The following is a 21,366-nucleotide window of genomic DNA, read 5'->3' as shown; positions in this document are numbered from 1 at the left end:
CATCGCAAACTCTGCCTCTCAGGTTCAAGGGATTCTCATGCCCCAGCCTCTCGAGTAGCTGGGATTACAGGTGCCCACCACCACACCTGGCTAATTTTTGTATTTTTAGGGGAGACGGGGTTTCGCCATGTTGCCTAGGCCGGTCTCAAACTCCCAACTTCAGGTGATCCACCCACCTCGGCCTCCCAAAGTGCTGGGATTACAGGCATGAGCCACTGTGCCCAGCTTAAGTCTTTTTATAGTTGGAAGGCCCTAATTACAGCGGCTAATTCTGCTTTCTGAGAAGAAGTCTGAGAAGGTAAACCCTTGGCCTCAGTGACTTCTTGTTGGCTAAACTTCCTTTCTTCCTCCCTCATGAATAAAGCTATTTCCATCTCTAAACCTCTCAACATTGGGGTTAGACAAGAGCTTGTCTTCAAGGTTGGGCCTTCTAGAGTAAAGCTCTTCCGTGGTTTTCACACAGGAGTCAATGAGTTGCGGATCTGTTTCTTGAGACGTCAGGTCCAGCAACAGAGTAGCAGGGTTTAAAAATCAGCATACTTTCAGGGTAACATCTGGGGTGTCAAGCAGAAGGGTCTGATATTTAAGTAACTGGCCACCTGTTAGCCATTGGTGTACTTTTACCTCTAGGACCCTCTGGTCTGTACTTCATGGGGTGGCAGGAGGTGGGGGTGGTGTGGTATGGCATCTAATTGTTGTCCCAAGGTAAACTTACTTGTTTCTTCTAACAATAGAGTGACCGTAGCCACAGATCTCAAGCTTCCTGGTCACCCAGCTGCCACCTGGTCTAGCTGTCTAGAAAAATAAGCCACTGGTCCAAAGTAATTCCTCAGCCTTTGAGTTAGAACATCCAAAGCTGTCCCTTGTTATTCATCCACATAGAGGGTAAAAGGTTTTTCTAAGTTCGAGAGTCCTGAGGCAAGGGATGTCTCTGGCTTTTCTTTTAAGGCTAAGAATGCCTTTTGACAGGTTCCAAGCTCCGCCTCCTGGGTTCACACCATTCTCCCGCCTCCTGAGTAGCTGGGATTACAGGCGCCCGCCATCACGGCCAGTTAATTTTTTGTATTTTTAGTAGAGACGGGGTTTCACCGTGTTAGCCAGGATGGTCTCAATCTCCTGACCTCCTGATCCGCCCGCCTCAGCCTCCCAAAGTGCTGGGATTACAGGCGTGAGCCACCGCATCTGGCCAACAATTCTTTTTTTTAAATGAACAGAGCATCAGTGAATGATAGTGCAAGTTTAAGACACCTAATAGACAAGTTAAAGGAGTCCTCCAGGCAGAATGAAACTGACACCGGATGAAAATCTGGATGAAAAAGAAAAGACACTAGAAATGACATCTACGTAGGCAAATATATAATTTTAACATCTGACTGTTTAGCCGGGCACGATGGCTCACGCCTGTAATTCCAGCACTTTGGGAGGCCGAGGTAGGTGGATCACTTGAGGTCAGGAGTTCGAGACCAGCCTGGCCAATATGGTGAACCTTCCTCTCTACTAAAAATTCAAAAATTAGTCAGATGTGGTGGCCCAAGCCTGTAATCTCTGCTCCTCAGGGGTCTGAGTCAGGAGAATCGCTCGAACCCAGAAAGTAGAGGTTGCAGGGAGCTAAGACTGTGCCATAGCACTCCAGCCTGTCTGATAGAATAAGACTCGTCTTAAAATTACCACCACCAACAACAACAAAAGCAAACAAACAAACAAACAAAAACACATCTGACTCTTGAATCAAAAGTAACAGAGATGGATTGTAAGGTTTATAACAGGTGTAAAGTAAAATGCATGACAATAGCATAAAGGCAGGGAGAGGAGTTATGTGAAGAGGTATGATGCCACTTGAAGACAGACTGTGATGGGTTAATTTTTGTGGAAAGCAAGGCAGAATTTTTGAAGTTTATTTCTTCAAATACTTTCAGTTTCCCACACACACAACCTAGTTTGTTATGCAGAGATCTTATTTTCTAGGAGGCTTGGAGGGGGACCTTCTGCTTTGTGTCCTCATGGGATGCACAGGACACAAGGGAACAGTCTTTCACTTTTCAATACAGTGATAGTTCTTAGGAGATAGATACAACTGCATTTTTTTTTTTTTAATGAGATGGGATTCTTACTGGTCTTGAACTTCTGAGCTCAGTGGAGGCTTCCCCTACGTCGGCCTATCAAAGTGTTAGGATTAATAGGCGTGAGGCACTGCGCCTGGCCACAACCACCGACATTTAAAATCACGTCCATGGGTGGGCTCGAACCACCAACTTTCCGGTTAACAGCAGAACGCGCTAACCAATTGCGCCACAGAGACAACATCAACAGCTTGCTTCCATCTCTATATAGATTAAGCAATCACTAAACCCTAGGGGTTGCCATTCGCTTTCTGCAGGACAACTGTGCAGACTACAAAGCTTCGGAAAACCGGTGAGGCTGAGTCGACTAATCGTGTTGTTGCTCGTTAGAAACGCATGCATTGAGTGACTGAAGTCAGAAGGGCGGCTGAATGTCCTTCACCCTGCGTTGACCCTCGCCTGCTTCAGAAGCCAGTGCGTCTGGAAATGCCTGGATCTGCGACCCCAGCCTGAGCCAAGTAGGGCCCAAGGGAAGCCGAACTCCCCGACGGCTCTCATGGTAGCTCATTCTGTTTTTTTGCGCCGCCTTCAGGCAATCATCTGCTCCGCTTGCTTTCCCTTCACTGAACTGGGCTTCAGTAGACGGGGTCGGTGGGGCGGGAGCGGGAAAGAGGCAGGGGAGTCAAAAGGGAAAAGGTGAAAAAGAGGAGGGAGAAGCAGAGGAGACCAGGATGACACAATGGGACAGCTCAGGATGCCCGTGCAGAGGGCACCGGCTGGATGCAGAGAAGATGGGACATGTATCAGAATGGAGAGGGGGAAACGGGGAGAAGATGTGAGAGAAAATAACAAGACCCTGTAGCTGCCCAAGAATGAAGTAAAAATCGCATAATGTCTTTACATTAATAAAAACAAATCGGGGGACCAGGCGCGGTGGCTCACGCCTGTAATCCCAGCACTTTGGGAGGCCGAGGTGGGTGGATCACTCACTTGAAGTCAGGAGTTCGAGACCAGCCGGGCAAAAATGGTGAAAACCCGTCTCTACTACAAATACAAAAATTAGCTGGGCTTGGTGGCGCACGCTTGTAGTCTCGGCTACTCAGGAGGCTGAGGCAGGAGAATCGCTTGAACCTGAGAGGCGGAGGTAGCAGTGAGCCGAGATCTTGCCACTGCCCTCCAGCCTGGGCGACAAAGCGAAATTCTGTCTCTCAAAAATATATATAAATAAATAAAAGAGGGGTGGGGATGCAAAACGACGGGCAGTAGGTGTGGGGCGCCTTGGGATTCTATACTGGTTAGTAGTCTGCGTTGTGCCTGCAGCAACCTCTGTTCTAATCCGAATCCTGGTACAGTCAGACGCTATCTTGGACCCAAGGGGGGCGAACCCACGTGTCTTTTGGTTTGCTTTTCATTCCTGCACCAGTTGCAGCCTTTATCTGCAGCCAGAAAGCCGGAAAGCAGGGTTTACCGCTGGCCCCACAGCGCCATACTGTCTGGGGAAAAGAAGGAAACCCAAGAGTACACAAACAACCGCCCAAAGAGAAACCTTCGAAGTGCTCTATGCCTCACCGTTTATCAGAAAACATCAAGCAACTCTCAACCTAGCTGGCCTGTAGCTTCCACGAATGAGATAATGCATTTATTGCAGTCTTTCTGGTTGAGATATTTCAAATATTTGATGGAGCTTTTAATGAGAGAGAGAGACACTCTCGAGTGTGGAAGAAAAAATGAGGGGATGTGAAGATGAGGCGACTTTAGGATAGAAAAAAAAAGAGACAAGGCAGCCATGTAAACGTTTTCGGGTGGGCGTGAGGCGATGTCAGTCTTGAACCCCCTTATGTCAGGTAAAGAGCGCAGCCTCTTCCAGCACAAACACCGTTTCCCACATTGAGGAAATCACAGGGATCAGCAACTCTAGAGTGAGATGAAGAAGCTTCACTCTGGGAGAACCCCCTTCGTGACCACGGTCTCCCCCTGCCAGGTAAGTGGAAAGGAGCACATGGTCTGCAGGGACAGCACAGCCTCCTCGCCCTGGCCGGTCTCTCAGGGTCACCACCCTCCCCACTGCCGCCCCTCGCCATTCTTCCAAACCACTCTCCACCAAAGATTCCACCGACGGTCACCCCACAAGACAACCCAGGCCGCCTCTCAGCAGCGGCTCCGGCCCCGCAGCCACCGCGCCCTCTCACCCCCGCGGTTCTGCCCGCTGCCTCTGTGCACTTCACCTCCCTGGCTCCCGCTGTCCCCTGAGCTTACAGTGGACTCTGGGTTCTTCCGAACCCCTCCTGGGAGTACTGAATGGAAAAGGGGGAGCGTGCGCAAGTGCTCGGTTGAGTGTAGACATCGTGGGATTTCACTGTGGTACCATCGCTTCGACGTCTTAGTGCTGATTTTTACACCTGCCTTCTGCTTAGGGCACGGCAGCAGTTTTCCATCTGTGCCTGCTCCACCTGCTGTCCTTGTTGGGTCAGCGAACATCGCCTCCCTCTACCGCTCAATCAGCAAACGGGACCGCCCTCGAGGACCTCACCCGCCGCTCACCCCCCTAACAAATTCGCTGGCATCGCCTCCGGTCGCCTCCTCCGAAGGCCTAACGAGCGCGTTAGCTGCCAATGGAGGTGAGGAGGCTCTGCTGACTGGCCGGTGCCCGTGTCCGGGGCTGGCACAAACGCCATGACTTGGCTTGGCCTCTCTCTTAGTTATTCGCAGCTCAGCCCGATAGGCGCCTCCGAAGTGGCGACGGGAAAGAGGGTGAGCTCATTGGGTGCAGCTCCACGGGGGCTGGCATCTCTGCACGGCTGTGTACACCTGAGCGAGACCCTCAATCGCTCTCTGAAGCCGCTTCCGCGGATGAGGGACACGGAGATAAGTAGGAGTGGTGTGTGGTTCACCAGGACTTGCCCTCCTTCGCCCGGCTTTGCCCCTCGCTGCGGAGACTGTTCTGCCTCTGGCCCTTGGAGCAGGCCGGCTGACAGCCTAGTGAAGGAAGATTCCTGCGGGAGGGCGGCCAGTGCAAAACAATTCCCTGACCGGGAATCGAACCCGGGCCGCGGCGGTGAAAGCGCCGAATCCTAGCCACTAGACCACCAGGGACACACGGGAGGGAGCTTTCTCTCCTTTCTTCGGCCAGAAGCGACACTTTCCCTGAGCTCTGGAAGGACTTGGGCCTTTTGAGGGTCGCTCTTTGCTCCTGGAGTCTCTCACAAGGCCATTCCCTCCCTGCTTCCTTCAAAAAAAGAGCCTGCAGGCGACACACCGAGGGCTCCGTGAGGGACACCGAATCCCGAGTCCTGGAGCGAGTTGCAGCGACCCGGCCGCAGCTCACCACTGAACTAGAGATGCGCCTTTGCGAGGCGGCAGCAAGTGACCAGCCGGTCGTGGGTCACCAGGTCCGGAGCCGCGCACCAGGTTGCCAGGAGGAGGCGGGAGACGGGAGGCGCCCGGGGTGAGACGGGGGCACCCTCTGCATCATAAAGGACCCAGACGCCAGCACCCTCAACATCATAAGGAATCAGACGGATGCGGAGCCGAGACGGGCTGGATGGGAAACTCTTTCCAGGAAGGCTCCGGGGCCCTCAGCTGGTCTCGGACCTTCCCCTGCAACCTGTGACACCTGCCATTTTCCCACCTTAGGCGATGGCAACGCCACCCTTCCGTTGGCTCCGGGCAAAACTTCCAGAGTTCCCTCTGACGCTTGAGTTTTTTCCTCCGATCCAAGAGCCAACGGGTCATCAATTCGTGATTTCCCGTCGGCTAAGTGCGTGGGCATTGAGCTTCACGCGAGTCTCTCCACCTCTGCGGAATGGCTACCTCGGGGTAGGGGAGGGGCCCTCCGGTGGACTGTAAGGTGTTTAGCAGCATCCGTCGCCTCCGCTGACTAGATAGATGCCAGGGGGTTAACATTCTCCCTCCCCGCTTCCCCTAGTCGTGACCTAGTGTCCCAGCCGGGATGGGAGAGGCGTATAAGGGCGCAGTTGCCCCCTCTTGAGAACCACTGATGCGCGTCGTCCTGCTCTGAGCTTGTGCAGAGGACTCTCCAGATGAAGGCTCAGGGGTTGATCCAGCTTCAGACCCCCTCGCTCCCCCGCAGAGTCGGACCTTAGGATTGGAGGCTTTTAACATCTCCACATCATGAGATTCGAAACCTTTAGGTGTTTTCTTCCGTTCTGTCCTCCAAATCGGCCTCTTCTGAGCCTGTTGACCAGGGCCAGCCAGGCAGAGGCTGGGTTCGCTCAACGAGGCTCCTCTCGGCCCTCCTGGAGCTTCAGGCCTCTTTCGGTTGCAGAGAAGCTTTATGGGCCACTTCCTTTGGCATCCCCGGGGGCAGGTGCGCAGTGCCCCGGGAAGAAGAGGGTTTGACTGCGATTCTCGACCCCGGGCGCCCAACCTCCACCCCGGTGCGCGCGCTCTTCCAGGCTCCTGCTGGTTCCACTCGCCGGGAGTTAGGTCTCGGGTCAGCCTGAGCTCCCCAGACGCCCAGGCCGGGAAGGACACGTAGGGGAAACCGGCTGCTCACTTTGGTCCTGTCCGCAACGGACCCCTTTCTGCCGGGAAAGAAAGGCGGCGAGTCCTGTCCTGTTGGGTAGACAGAAGAGAGAGCAAAGGGAAGACAAGAAAAATCCTGGGAGGTTTCAGGATCTAAAGTTACCATGAAGTCGACCTAACCTCCTCTGGAGTTCCTCCCGGTCCTCCCGTGGCTGGCGATGGTGAATCGAGTTTCCCTCTCCAGTTTGCCAAGGCGGACAAAGCCGACACAATGGGCCTGTCCACTGTCTTCTTTAATATACACAAAATGTCAGCTCTTCCTGTTTCCAACTGGCAACATCATGCCTGATGACCAGCTTAGCAAATTAGAGACCCTCCATGGGACTCCATCTCTGTCTTAGTTGGGTTTCTGTAACACTGTACCATCAACTGGGTGGCTGATTCACAACAGAAATTGATTTCTCACAGTTCTGGAGGCTGGACGTCGGAGATCAGCGTTCCGACATGGTAGGGTTATGGTGAGGGCCTTTTGTCGTGGTTGCAGACTGCCACCTTCTCATTGTACCCTCAGGAGGCAGAAAGAGGGCGAGAGAGCTCCCCGGGGTCCCTTTTATAAGGACATTAGTGCCATTCAGACTAATGGGACTAAATCGAGACTCTGTACTGAGTGTTGTGGATTTTTTGCATGTTCATCCTCCCCGCAGACAACTGGAGATGTATTGTCCCTAGAGGGTACAATAGAGAATCTTCAGTCACAAGTCAGCAACCAGCATATGTGAGTGAGAGCATGTGTCCCACTCAGAAATGAGAGTGTATTAGTCCATTTTCACGCTGCTGCCAAGTACATAACAGAGTTCGGGACGAAAAAAAGGTTTAATTGGACTTACATTTCCATATGACTGGGGAGGCCTCAGAATCATGGCGGGAGGTAAAAGGCACTTCTTACATGGCAGCAGCAAGAGAAAATGAGGAAGAAGCAAAAGCAGAAACCCCTGATAAACTCATCAGATAGTGAGACTTATTCACTATCAGGAGAATAGCACAGGAAAGACCCACCCCTATGATTCAATGACCTCCTCCTGGGTCCCTCCCACAACACATGGGAATTCTGGGAGGTACAATTCAAGTTGAGATTTGGGTGAGGACACGGCCAAACCATATCAGAAACAGATGAAGTGACAGCATATCCTGATGTGTGTGATGGTTTTATGAGTGATTACCTATTTCAAAATTTATTGCAATGTGTAAAAAAGAACAAGGACTTGTATTATCTGACTTTAAGGCTTACTATAAGCTATTATAGACAAGGCATCAGGAGTGACAAATAGATAAACAGACTGAGTTAAGAGACTTGAAACTGAACCACAGCTATACGGTCAATAAATGGGTTTTCAATAAAAGCAGTTCAATAAAAGAAAATAAATCATTTCAATTAGTGGACTTTTATATGGATGTGGGGAGACCAACAATGTTATTCTCCCTCACACTACACACAAAAGTAATTTCAGGTGCATTATACACCAAAACTTAAAAGGTAAAGATATAAAGCATTTCAAGGATACTTTGTGACTTGTTGGTAGGCAAGGATTACCCTACCAACAAGCAGGACACAGAAAAAAAAATATATAAGAAAGACATGATAAATGAGACTTCATCAACATTAGCCACACCTTCTCATCAAAAGATACCACTAAGAAAGTGAAAAGGCAAGCAAGCCACAGACAGAGACAAAATAGTCACAAAACGTATCTGACCTCCTCACCCTGTAGTTACAATTATAGTGGTCTGGTACACTGCACCCAGTTTCTGCTGGAGTATTTTCTGGGTGTCTCTAATGAGTAAGAGAGGGCCCTATGGGATATTCCTTCAGTTCCCAGATGAACAGTGGGAAAGACTCCACGTTGACCTACCTCGGGGGCCTAAAAATACAGGTCCTATAGGAGGGTAGAGGATGCCTGGACCCTGACCCAGACCCCTGGATGGGCTGTGCCAAGAGACCCAGCAAGGGAAGGGATTTCCTCCTTCCTCAGGTTCTCTGTTCTTCTGTGGTTAGACGACCTGAACCCAACTCCCTCCCCAAGCACTGGAGATGGGCTTTTCCAAGGGCTGGGGATCTTGCTGTCCTGAGGACAGCTGAGCAAGGGGGTCGAGGAGGAGCTTGGGTGGTGGAGGAGAGGAAACCGGGTAAGATGCATGAAGCAGTTGGCTATACCAGGCACAGAGAGGACCCGCTGGGACCCAAGAGCCTGCATGTGAAGCCAGGCCTTGGGCTACCTCATTCCACAAAGGGGTGCCTACTTCCATGGGGTCTTCAAAGGGACTGTGGAAAGAGAGGCCTTCAGCCCACACCTCCGAATGCTTTTCCACCACAGCATGCCCAGTGGCCTTTATCCTGCTGGTGTGGAACCGTCAGACCCCTGCAGGGGTGCAGAGCCTCTGTACTGGGCGGCATTCCAGTCTGAGTGCCAGGGCTCAGAGGGCAGGCCCCGGAGCAAGCAGAGAGGAGGGCACCTTTTGGAAAGAACGTGTGGGACAAGAGCGATGGCTCATCCATTTAGGTTCCTCACAAAATGAGAGTCAGGAAGATCAGGGCGCAGACTTGATTTCCCACGCAGGGCTGAAAGCAGACAACCAGAGGGAGAGCAGCACCTGGGCCGATGAGGTAGAAGACAGAAGACCTCAGTGTACTCCTGCCCTCAACCTCACCCCCTCCCACCCACATCCTCCATGCTCCCTGATCACCTTCCTCAGAAGTGTAATAGGAATCCAGATTCCCCCTGGCCTGGTTGCTGCGGGAGGCACAGCAGCCTGATGGAGCCTGAGGCAGGTGTGGGAAGATGTGGATTGTCTAACTGGAGGTTGGGAGTTCAGGGTGCAGAAGGAGAAGCTTGGAGTGCAGGATTTGGTGGTATGTGTGTGGCAGTAGGCAAAAGAAAGAGACAACTAAGCCACTTGAAATACCATGAGAATTCAAATTTAGAAAATTCCCGGGGAAGTATGCATGCAGGCACTCACGAGATCCAAAACACAGCTGCCGCGTACCTGCATGTTGCAAGCAAGCCCTAAATTGCTGATTTTGAAACAGCCTGATGGGTTCACAAAGACAATTTCTGAATAGTCTTAAGAGCAGAGGTGCACTCAAGCCACTGTGCCCTGCAGCTCAGGATCCCAGTAAGTTCTTTAAGGAGTAAGTCTTACTTCCATTTATGGAAGATTTTTGGAGTTGTCCTTGGTCACCCCCAAGAATGTTTTGGTTAGGAGTAGAATTTTAGATGTCATCAATTTAAAAATTAAAACTGAAACTCTGGAACTCATAGAGAGATAAAATTAAGAGAATCCACTCACTATCCTGAGTAGAAACATTTCTTATAGAACATAACAGGCTTTAAATATAAAGAAAAAAATATGGCAAAATTTCATCAAATTAAATGCTTTCAGAACTAAAATTAAAATCTGAAGCCACCCAACCAGCTGGACAGACCGCTTCTTGGCCAAGGAGACCCCAGAGAAGTCTTAAATAGTGAGTTCCTGCCCAGTATTTGGAAGCTCAGACACCTCTCTTATACTCTCTCCCTTTTGTGGTGTAGACACAACTGACCAGCATTATTGTTAAAATAGAGATCCCAAGACTGACAGAACAGACTCCTTACAGCAGTAAGATACCATATTATAAACAAGACCTAAGGCCACACCAGGCAAGGTGGAGTCATGCGCCCCTCAATTTAAAGAATAAACTATGTTCTAATTGCCACAGGTTTTTTTTCTTCTTCCTTTTTTTCTCTAGCTAAACAAGCACTGACCTTGAGATAAGCAATGCTGAAGCACTTGCAGCTCACCCATTACCATAAACTGACTGAGCCCTCCCTACACAAGCCATAACTACAGCTTTGATTGGACAAGAGACTGATTTCAGCAACTTTCCCTTGATAAGAGACCACTGGCTGTGGACTGGTTCTGGACAGTTTACAGAGGCTGTGCACTTGATTGCCTTTGTGTCCCTGCTTCACTTTTTGAAGCATAGGGCCTAATTATAAAGTATTTAAATGTTGTCTCCACTCCAAAGTGAATATGGGTTGCATGTAACAGGCATATTTACTCAGCATGCATGCAGCAGGATCCCTTCACGAATATTCAGAGCTCCTCCTATTCCCTGTTGAATATGTATATGTGGCCCACCAGATCAACATAAATCCCTGTTCCCCACTCCCCTCCTTGGAAACCTACTTTTTGGGTTTCAGCAGGAGGGTATGCCTCCCAGTCTGTTAGAATGGCCACCTTGCAGGCTGTAACTCTTTATAAAAAATAAAATCTCTCTTCTAAATCTATAAATTGTGTGATTTTTCAGTTGACAGCTTTCAGTCAGACTTTTCACTGACTGGGAAAAGTCATTTGCAACATATTTATTTTTAAAATGACTCCTCAGGATACAAACTTCTTGTGCAAAAATCACAGGCATTCTTATACACCAATAACAGACAAACAGAGAGCAAAATCATGAGGGAACTCCCATTCACAATTGCCTCAAAGTGAATAAAATACCTAGGAATCCAACTTACAAGGGATGTGAAGGACCTCTTCAAGGAGACCTACAAAACACTGCTCAATGAAATAAAAGAGGATACAAACAAATGGAAGAACATTCCATGCTCATGGGTAGGAAGAATCAATATCATGAAAATGGTCATACTGCCCAAGGTAATTTATAGATTCAATGCCATCCTCATCAAGCTACCAATGACTTTCTTCACAGAATTGGAAAAAACTACTTTAAAGTTCATATGGAACCAGAAAAGAGCCCGCATTGCCAAGTCAATCCTAAGCCAAAAGAACAAAGCTGGAGGCATCACGTTACCTGACTTCAAACTATACTACAAGGCTACAGTAACCAAAACGACATGGTACTGGTACCAAAACAGAGATATAGACCAATGGAGGAGAACAGAGCCCTTAGAAATAATGCCAAACATCTACAACTATCTGATCTTTGACAAACCTGACAAAAACAAGCAATGGGGAAAGGATTCCCTATTTAATAAATGGTGCTGGGAAAACTGGCTAGCCATATGTTGAAAGCTGAAACTGGATCCCTTCCTTACACCTTATACAAAAATTAATTCAAGATGGATTAAAGACTTAAATGTCAGACCTAAAACCATAAAAACCCTAGAAGAAAACCTAGGCAATACCATTCAGGACATAGGCATGGGCAAAAACTTCATGTCTAAAACACCAAAAGCAATGGCAATAGAAGCCAAAATTGACAAATGGGATCTAATTAAACTTAAGGGCTTCTGCACAGCAAAAGAAACTATCATCAGAGTGAACAGGCAATCTACAGAATGGGAGAAAATTTTTGCAATCTACTCATCTGTAGATTCATCAGAATCTACAAAGAACTCAAACAAATTTACAAGAAAAAACCAAACAACTCCATAAACAAGTGGGCAAAGGATATGAACAGACACTTCTCAAAAGAAGACATTTATGCAGCCAAAAGACACATGAAAAAATGCCCATCATCAGTGGCCACCAGGGAAACGCAAATCAAAAGCACAACGAGATACCATCTCACACCAGTTAGAATGGTGATCATTAAAAAGTCAGGAAGCAACAGGTGCTGGAGAAGATGTGGAGAAATAGGAACACTTTTACACTGTTGGTGGGACTGTAAACTAGTTCAACCATTGTGGAAGTCAGTGTGGTGATTCCTCAGGGATCTAGAACTAGAAATACCATTTGACCCAGCCATCCCATTACTGGGTATATACCCAAAGAATTATAAATCAAGCTGCTATAAAGACACATGCACACATGTTTATTGTGGCACTATTCACAAAAGCATAGACTTGGAACCAACCCTAATGTCCAACAATGATAGATTGGATTAAGAAAATGTGGCACATATAAACCATGGAATACTGAGCATCCATAAAAAATGATGAGTTCATGTCCTTTGTAGGGACATGGATGAAGCTGGAAACCATCATTCTCAGCAAACTATCGCAAGGACAAAAAACCAAACACTGCATGTTCTCACTCATAGGTGGGAATTGAACAATGAGAACACTTGGACACAAGAAGGGGAACATCACACACCGGGGATGGTTGTGGGGTAGGGGGAGGGACAGCAGTAGGAGATATGCCTAATGTAAATGATGAGTTAATGGGTGCAGCACACCAACATGGCACGTGTATACATATGTAACAAACCTGCACGTTGTGCACATGTACCCTAAAACTTAAAGTATAATAAAAAAAGTCAAAAAAGACTCAATTCTTGAATATATAAGAGAACTTTTGTAAATCAGTAATATAGAGCTGAGCCAAATAAAATAGGGCAAAATATTCAAATAGGCCTTTGCAAAGGAGAGTTTCTTATATGCTGGAAGCCATAAGAAAATATGCTTCATAGGATTGCTCATTAGGCAAATACAAATTAATTCCACACTGAGATAGCACTAACCACTCACCAGTGTATGGATACCTTTTTTTTTTTTCTGAGACAGGGTCTCATTCTGTCACCCAACCTGGAGTGCAATGGTGCGATCTTGACTCACTGCAACATCCCCCTCCTGAGTAGCTGGGACTACAGGTGCATGCCACCATGTCCAGCTAATTTTTGTATTTTGAGTAGAGACAGGGTTTCGCCATGTTGGCCAGACTGGTCTGAGAGCATAGCTACATTTAACAAAGTTAGTACACCAAATGCTGACAAGAATTTGGTGCCATTTCACCTGTCATCGCTGGTGAAAAAAGCATTCTAGAAGACTGGCAATTTATACTAAGGTTAAACTTATACTCAGGTCATGACCCAGCAATTGAAGGACTTCCATGAATCTCAAGTGCACAAAAAGACTGTTATAAGAATATTGAGCACAAGAATTCAATAACCCCAAAATTGAGATGTGATCTATGAAACTACGTGGATATATCTCATGAGTATAATGAACGTAACTGCAGAAAAAAGGCCAGGTACAAAAGATATATGTACATTCACTCATGTGAACTTTAAGAACAGGCAATTGTAACCTATGGGAATAGACATCAGAATAGTGATTAACTAAGAGGACACAGGGTGGGAATCGCCTGGACAGGGGCTCTAACAGGCCTTTCTCAGATGATGGCAATTTTCTCTAACTTGAGCTGGGTGGTGATGACGTTGATCAAAACTAAACAAATTGCCCTAAAGATTTGTGCAGTTTATGTGAACTGTAGTTTCTTTACTGTTCTCATTGCTTGAACCTGGGAGACACAGGTTGCAGTGAGCCAAGATTGAGCCATGGCACTCCAGCCTGCGTGACAGAACAAGACTACATCTCAAAAATAATAATAATAGTAATAATTTACTGTTCTCATAAAAATTAGCGGTTGGGGAATGGAGGCAAGCCGGTGCAGACCATGAAAACTAGTTTAGATTTTATTGTAAACTCATTAACAACTCGTTCTTGTTTTGTGTTTTTAAAAAATTCCACTGATACAGCCGTTTTCTCTACCGAAAAAGACTATAACCGCATTATTTCATCAGTGGAAGCTACAGACAAAGGGCCCTTGAGAGGCGGCATCTTCACCTATGGGAATTTTTCCTGCTCAATTGTGAGACAAAGAGCATGTCCAAGTTTTCCTATTGGCCAGGCCGCCCCCTAGTTTCTGCACTGTGGGCTAAACTCCAGAAGCTGGCGCCCTTCAGGGCCAGAGGTTTACTCTGCTCTCTGGAGGCTGCTAGGATGAAAGGCAAAGCAAACGACAGGTCTATTAGCCACAATCGCAGGATAGAAAACACTACTGTGACCCAGATTAGAACCGAGGTTATGGCAACCACAACTACAAGTATTAACCACTACACAACCACAAAGCCTGCTGACAACCATTGCACTTCTTATATTTTTTTAATGTAAAAACACTCACACTATTTTATCTGCTTTATTCTTGGATGTCTGCAGATTTTCTTGCTTTTCTGTCTTTCATGCGCTTCTCCCTTTCTCTCCCCATTCTGCTGCATAATTTAAAAAAAATCTCATCTCTCAGAATCCAGCCACTGCCTCTACAACAAGCCTCCTGGGAGGTCTCTTTGTCCCATTGACATCTCTGCCTTCTTTCGCTCCTTTTTTTTTTTCTTTTTTGACGGAGTCTCGCTCTGTCGTCTAGGCTGGAGTGCAGTAGCGCAGCGCAATCTTGGCTCACTGCAACCTCCGCCTCCTGGGTTCAAGCGATTCTCCTGCCTCAGTCTCCCAAGTAGCTGGAATAGCAGGTGCATGCCACCACATTCGGCTAACTTTCGTATTTTTAGTAGAGACGGGATTTCTCCATGTTAGCCAGGCTGGTCTTGAACTCTTGACCTCAAGCGATCCATCCGCCTCGGCCTCACAAAATGCTGGGATTACAGGCTTGAGCCACTGTGCCCGGCCAAATTTCAGGCCAACACCTGTTGACACACATTGCCAGACACACGGAATCCCTCGCGGAACACCGATGGGCCCACAAAACACGCGGAGGCCGCGGTCGCTGACGATGTTAGCAAATTTGGTTCACAGTGTCTGGGGTACAGCCCTGAGGGTCCACTGGCCACCTCTGCGCAAGGACTAGTCTCCGCCGCTCCCCTCATCTCCACGCAGATTCTTGCCCACACACCTCCCCTTTCTTTGGGCCGCTGACGCCTCTTGGACCTCTGAGGTGACTGTCCTGCCTGCAGCTTCTCTCCTTCCAAGAGCGTCATTTCTTGATCCTCTCCATAGGGGCTCAACGGTAAGCCCAAGGTCCAGCACGCGAATCAGGAACCTGATGGTTCTTCGGGTTTGCAGGGATCCTTCCAGTGAATAGACGAAAGTAACAGGTATCAGTATCAAAACTGCAGTGACTCGCCAGAAACACTTCACGCTTGCCACCTTGCTAAGCTGTTTGAGTGTAACAACTGCATGGGGTCCTGGGTTTGTCTCCCGCCGCTTTTTCTTGAGTGTTGCCCTCACTTTACCTTGTGGTGGCCAAGTCCCTAAATGCACTATTAGGTTATGCAGTATAATTTTCAGCGTAAAAGACAGGTAAAGAGCCATAGGGAACTGAAAAACACCCACTTGCATTGGCCGGGAATTGAACCCGGGTCTCCCGCGTGGGAGGCGAGAATTCTACCACTGAACCACCAATGCCTCTCCGTGGTAACAGCCTGGAGGATAAGAGAAAAGAGTATCCACAAAGACTTAGAAACTGTTCCAAGCGGGTTTTTCAAGAGTCGACTAAAAGCTAACAAAGACATCCAAGCCAAATATGTTTTTATAGGAAACTTTTACTAGACAACGTTATAAATATCAAAATAGCTCATTTGTCGGATCAAACTCTTAACTCTGAAAAAGGTCTTTCTTTCTACCTGCATTACAAACCCCTATAATAAAACATCAGAAATTCATTCATGTTTCTTTTTTCTAATCCTAAATCTTCCATCGTCAACCTCAAACTGCTACCTTAGAGGTTCTGAGAAGGTAACCTAACTGGTAGTTTAGGTAAGTAAAGTTCAAATCCAGGGAGGAAATAAAAAGCAAAGCAGAATTCGAAGAAAGAGGAAAGAAAAGGACAGAAGCAAGGTAGAAATAATGAAGAAACAAAGCTTGGTCCACTAAGTTAGTCTTTTGTCGCTGGTGTTTTTGGCAAAAGAGTAATGATCGGTCTCGTAATCATTATAATACTATTATTTGTCTGCTTGAAGACGTATGAAGCATTTGAAGGATATGCGATATGAAAAGCTGAAGAGCGCTTGCCGTCAATGTTTCATTGTTTGGGAGGATCCCATTTCCTGAGTTAATATGCTTTGATGTATTAGCTATGTAAGGAGTAGACTACTTTAAGGAAATATTGACGATCAAAATATTAACATATTAGTCTTTTGGTGAAGTTTAAATACTAGAGAGATTTCTTTCCTCAATTTTCCCTGGAAACATTCAACTGAGAAGAAAAATCCAGAGTTTTCCCCACGTGTTGGGTCTGGGAGTCATTATGACTTTTTCAAAGACAGGAGCTGTGACATGGAATCATGCTTCTTCTCTAGCTGAGAAGCCAAGCTAAGTCCAGGCTGCCACCTTTTGGGGCAGGGAGGGCAGATCCACAGTGCGAGAGAAGCTTCTTTGAACTGGTGGGAGAAGAGACCACCAGCTCCAGGAAGCAGAATTTCTTTCCACAGGAGGAGCCTGCATTTGCCATTGATAATCTCCCCTTCAGATAACCTAGGCTTTAGTTGGGACAAGATATCTCTAAGTCAGGGATTGTGTACTCTCATCTCTAGCAGCCCCATTGAAGCTGGCAAGTGCTTTATCAGCAGGGGTTCAATAAATGTTGAATGTAAAACATGGCTGATTACTTTTTATTTTCAATCCAACAAACCTCCATTTCCGGTGAGAAAATCTTGCCAAAACCAACCAAGCAAATGCATAAAAGTATATGAAAAAGAAAATGAAAGCGTCCCTGCCTCCCAATCCCACTTGCTGGGTGTCAGCTATTATTTATTTCATGGAGGAAGGGGGCGAGGCACCCAGGAAGTCCCAAGTCCTGTTCTGACAATCATCTGGCCTCCCTGGGCAAAGGGAAAAGGTGGAAGGCAAAAAGAGTATAACACTACTGTGTGCAGAAATTTCCCCTTGGTAGAGGAAACTGTGGTAAACTGAGAGAGTATGTTTACCATGAGGGAGGCCTCAAGGGCTCTTCTCTGGCCCTAAGCCCAAACTGGATTTTGCCTCATTTTCCAAGGTGCAAATGAAATGGTAAAAGTTGATCAAAGGAGAGGGCAGAGAAAGAAGGAGGACGACTCCTCCCTCCCAGGTCCACCTTCCTCGGTGTTGCTTGAGGGATCAGAGGAAATGCATGAACATAGGTGCATGGGAACTACGGCTGCTATATGAACTCAGTGCCCTCCAGTTATGAGCTATTGTGAGGTTCCATGATGTAATGGTGAGCGCTTTGGACTCTGAGTACAGTGATCAGCGTTCAAGTCTCAGTAGGACCTTTCTGAATAATGCCAGTGATGTTCCTATTGCTCCCTAAGCGGAATGGGGGAAATTGCCCCAGTCATGTTCACAGACCGTCCAGGCCACTGGCTGTGTGCAATTGGAGTCCCGGACCCAGCGACCCAGCAAGACCCTTCTCCTCTCACTGTGACCCTGGGCCTCCAGGTGACAGGTCTCCTCCACTGAAGAGGCTGCCTCCCCTCAATCTTAGACCCCAAGTTCTCTTTTATTCACATCATTGGGCCATTGCCCTGTGTCTCTTTGGAAGAAATGACCTATATGAAAAACTTTACTTCCAGGATTCCCTAATTCCTTTATCCCTTAGGACGGCGCAGTTTTTCAGCTGCTGGTCTTGGCTCCCGTTCTAATGCGCACATTTCATTTTGTTGTCATGGGATCCCCTCCAACCGGCTACCAGTGGGTTCCTGTCCTTGGGGTCTCTGTGGACGGCAACTAGATGCTGCTGTTGTTCCAAGTCCTGACACCTGTCTCCAGGGAATTGCCTCCCTTAGCCTCCTAAATCAGCCAATATTTAGATTTGGGTCTGGGACCCCAGCAACTGTGGAGAACAGAGGTTCCCGATCCCTGGCCAGCTCTCCCGCAGTGAAGGGGAGAGGAGCAGAGCAGCTGGGAGGGGCAAGTCTGGGGCCCTGGGCAACCCCCTTCTTCCTGCCCAGACTCTGCTCCAAGGAGCAGTTGCCTTAGGACCAGATCAGATGGAAACTCTTTTGTTCTCTTCTCATCAGCAGAAAAATTTAGGCAAGAGCTCTGGAGGACCTTCCTAGCTCCTAAAAATGATGTGGCCAAATCTCTCCAGGTTTGGAAATGCCCAAGGTTACCAAGTATTTTGAGGGCTCACTTTGGAGTCTCTGAAAAGGAGGGGTGAGGGCCCATGGAAGGTACCTGAGGAATGCAGGGGATAGAGGGGAAAGAGCAGACAGGAGGGAGGAGAGAAGGAGGGAAGGGGAGACAGTTCAGTGACTGCCCTCCGCCCCCAATGTCCCCACTGTGGCACCTTCCAGCAGGTGGTTTCCATCTCTTATTGATGTCCTAAGAACTTGGCTCTATGGAACGGTCCCATCCTATTTGTCTGGCATGAGTCCTGGCAAAGTTTCTTTTCATTGTCTGGGGGATGAGATGGGGGTATATAGGTTTGCAAGTGACTAGGAGCTAAGTCAGGACCTTGTGGAGCCACTCAGAGTCAACTGTCAAGTCGCCTCCTTCCCCCATTCCCTTGCAGGATGATGGCCAGCAAGACGGGGACTGGAGAAGGCCAGGGCACCCAAGGCCACAGAAATGCCCAGGGATGAGTCCCGGCTGGAGATGCCTTGGCTGAACTCACTGTGTACTTCCAGGGTGCACAGGGCAGGGACTCTGGGGGTCTGGCCAGGAGACTGAGCAAGGGGACCCGGCAGCTTATGCAGAAGGCTTCTGCACAGCAAAGCAGACATTCTTCTTGGAGCCCCCAACCCAAATCAGGTCTTCCACCTCCTCTTCCTAAAGACCCTTTACTGCAGTCATTCTTTTACTAGAACTACAAGTTTATAGCACATACATTTCAGTGCCCTCATCTGGCCAACCACCTTCAGTGGCCAGTGCCCAAGGTAACCTCCCTCCCTACCAAGACCTGAACTCAGGATCTTACCTAAGGAGAAGTTGTCCTGTTCTTTCTTTCCCACCAGAACTGCCCTGGCCCAGACCCCATTTCTGTCTGATGACCAGGACAGTCCCCTCTCCAGTCTCCCAGGTTGGGGAGGGCAGATTCTCCTCAGCTCCCTGCCCCTGAGAGACCCCAACAGTCTTGCATGGCTTCAGCCCACAGAAGACTATCCATGGCCCATATCTCTCAAAACTCTCCCCTCCCGCTCTGAATCCACCCTCTACTGCATGCTCCCCTCACAGAACAGACGTGGTTTCTTTTCATGTCCTCGTTTTCCCTACCCATATCCCAGATTGACTTTTCTGTCTTAGAACTACCTGTCCCTCTTTGGACAGCATCTTCTTGGTACTACACATGAAGATGTCCTGCTCTCCCCTGCTCAAGGAGAGAGTGCCTGACCTGAGCTGGGCCCATCAGATCCAGTACTTACCCGGAATAGGAAAAAGATGGGGAGGGTGACCAAAGATTACAAAAATCTCTGAAGCTTATCCACTTGAGAGAGAGTCCCTGAAGATACTGGCCTTTCATTCCCGCTATGTATATCCAATGTGACTGAACTCTGAATAACATATACAAGTTATAATAATGTAGTAGTTAGCCCTCAAACTAGGACACAAACATGTTAGAGGGTAAGGTAGTGAGAGGCATGTTTGGGGGTGGTGGTGATGAGCAAGTATGTGAAGGAGAGATAGTCCTAAACTTGAAAATCAAAAAGTAATAATATCCATTTAGACATAAGGAGATAAATAACTAAATACTTGCTTCTATGTGATGAGATTCTGGGAGTACACAAGGGGACTGCTGTTTTACTAAACAAATTTTCAAGTCTATATAACTTTGATAAAGTATCCAAATAAAAAAATTCCTTTCCCATATATGTATGTGTGTATATATGTATTTGTATACGCATATATATTTGCATTCTTTGTATTTTGAATATAAATTTTTATATAGTCATGTTAATCCCTCTTTTCATTTAAGGATTTGAGTTTGATGTGATGCATGCAATGTGGTCCCACTGTGTGACTACAGAAATGTTGGCAAAAGTAAGTTCAGAGGAAATGGTAGGCAAGTACTTCCCAGTTTTGGCCAGAAGATGCAGAAAAAAAGAATTCTCATAAAATAATAAAAGTATGACTTGTTATAGCTTCTTTTCACAGTAATTTGGATAGAAATTAGCAAAATCAGAAATGTATACTTTGGTCCGACAATTCCGTCTCCAGGTATCTACGGAGAAATAGACAAGCGATGCACGACAGATACCTGTGTCAGTCTGGTCCCTGCAGTTGTATTTGTAATAATACACATTGGAGAAATTTCATGGCCATCGGTTAGAGAAGGTTTGAAGAATGACCCATTCAAATCAGGAAGGACCTTTCAAAGATCAAAGCCTGATGGAAATGCTGGAGGCCGTGACACTGATAGGAGCTCATGCATGTTGACCAATTACTATGTGACAGGCATTGGCTCCACACTTTTCCTGCACTGCTCGTTTAAACATTGGACAAACTAAGTGTTCTGATTTAGCCCATTGGACAGATAGAAATGGAAGCACAGAAAATTAATGTGTTTAACTTCAAACCCTGGCAGATTAGGTTTTTCACCCAGAGCCTGTGGCTTCACCATAGGTGTGATTCAGGTTCTGTCGTTCTCTACTTTAAGAATTTCCAGTATTCCAAATATGAGAAGCTGAGAAAACAAACAAACAAATAAACAAACTCAAAACCCTAAAAACTGGGATAAGTGAGGGTAGATGTTTGCTGGGTGTGGATTCATAATGGACTTTTTTTGCCCCAAGCAACAAAGAGGCACCTTGGAAAATAGACAAGAGACAAGAAGAAGAGAAGCTTTAAGATATATTTGGTCAAGGAAGAGACTCTTCAGAGGGAAGACCACATCAGCTAGAAACATGAATGCGACTGGCTGGGCTCAAACCACTGACTTTTCAGTCAACTTCTGACAGCACTAACCTAGTGTTCCAGAGACACTGCTTGTTAAACAGTGAAAGCTGTTGCTCAATTGTGTCATCCATAATTGTCAAATATTGTCATTTAGCAGCACAAGGAAGTATTCTCTGTTGCCAAGCTAGAGTACCCATTACTCTTCTGTTTTGCTGCACATTCTTCCCCACCACAAACCCTCTTCAGAAGACTGGGGGCTCCTAAAACGTTGAGGC

General features: G+C 47.3%; 1 protein-coding gene, 2 non-coding genes and 1 pseudogene across 3 annotated transcripts; 1 reads left to right on the top strand and 3 right to left on the bottom strand.

Annotated features, from left to right (window-relative positions):
- Nucleotides 1-5,081: 5,081 nt before the first annotated feature.
- TRNAE-UUC (transfer RNA glutamic acid (anticodon UUC)) lies at nucleotides 5,082-5,153 on the bottom strand. The gene has a single exon. It is a non-coding gene; the product is annotated as a tRNA-Glu (tRNA).
- A 62-nt stretch (nucleotides 5,154-5,215) lies between these two features.
- On the bottom strand, nucleotides 5,216-8,849 carry LOC129007628 (uncharacterized; annotated as a pseudogene).
- LOC129006559 (FAM231A/C-like protein) lies at nucleotides 8,848-9,357 on the top strand. Its single transcript, XM_054436317.1, has one exon. The coding sequence runs from the start codon at nucleotides 8,848-8,850 to the stop codon at nucleotides 9,355-9,357; it is 510 nt and encodes a 169-aa protein (XP_054292292.1).
- A 6,257-nt stretch (nucleotides 9,358-15,614) lies between these two features.
- Nucleotides 15,615-15,685, bottom strand: TRNAG-CCC (transfer RNA glycine (anticodon CCC)). Its single transcript has one exon. It is a non-coding gene; the product is annotated as a tRNA-Gly (tRNA).
- Nucleotides 15,686-21,366: the final 5,681 nt, after the last annotated feature.

This window comes from Pongo pygmaeus, chromosome 1 (assembly GCF_028885625.2).
Source record: "Pongo pygmaeus isolate AG05252 chromosome 1, NHGRI_mPonPyg2-v2.0_pri, whole genome shotgun sequence".
Taxonomy (NCBI): domain Eukaryota; kingdom Metazoa; phylum Chordata; class Mammalia; order Primates; family Hominidae; genus Pongo; species Pongo pygmaeus.
The sequence above is the reverse complement of the archived record's forward strand: the minus strand, read 5'-3'. Positions and strand labels throughout refer to the sequence as shown.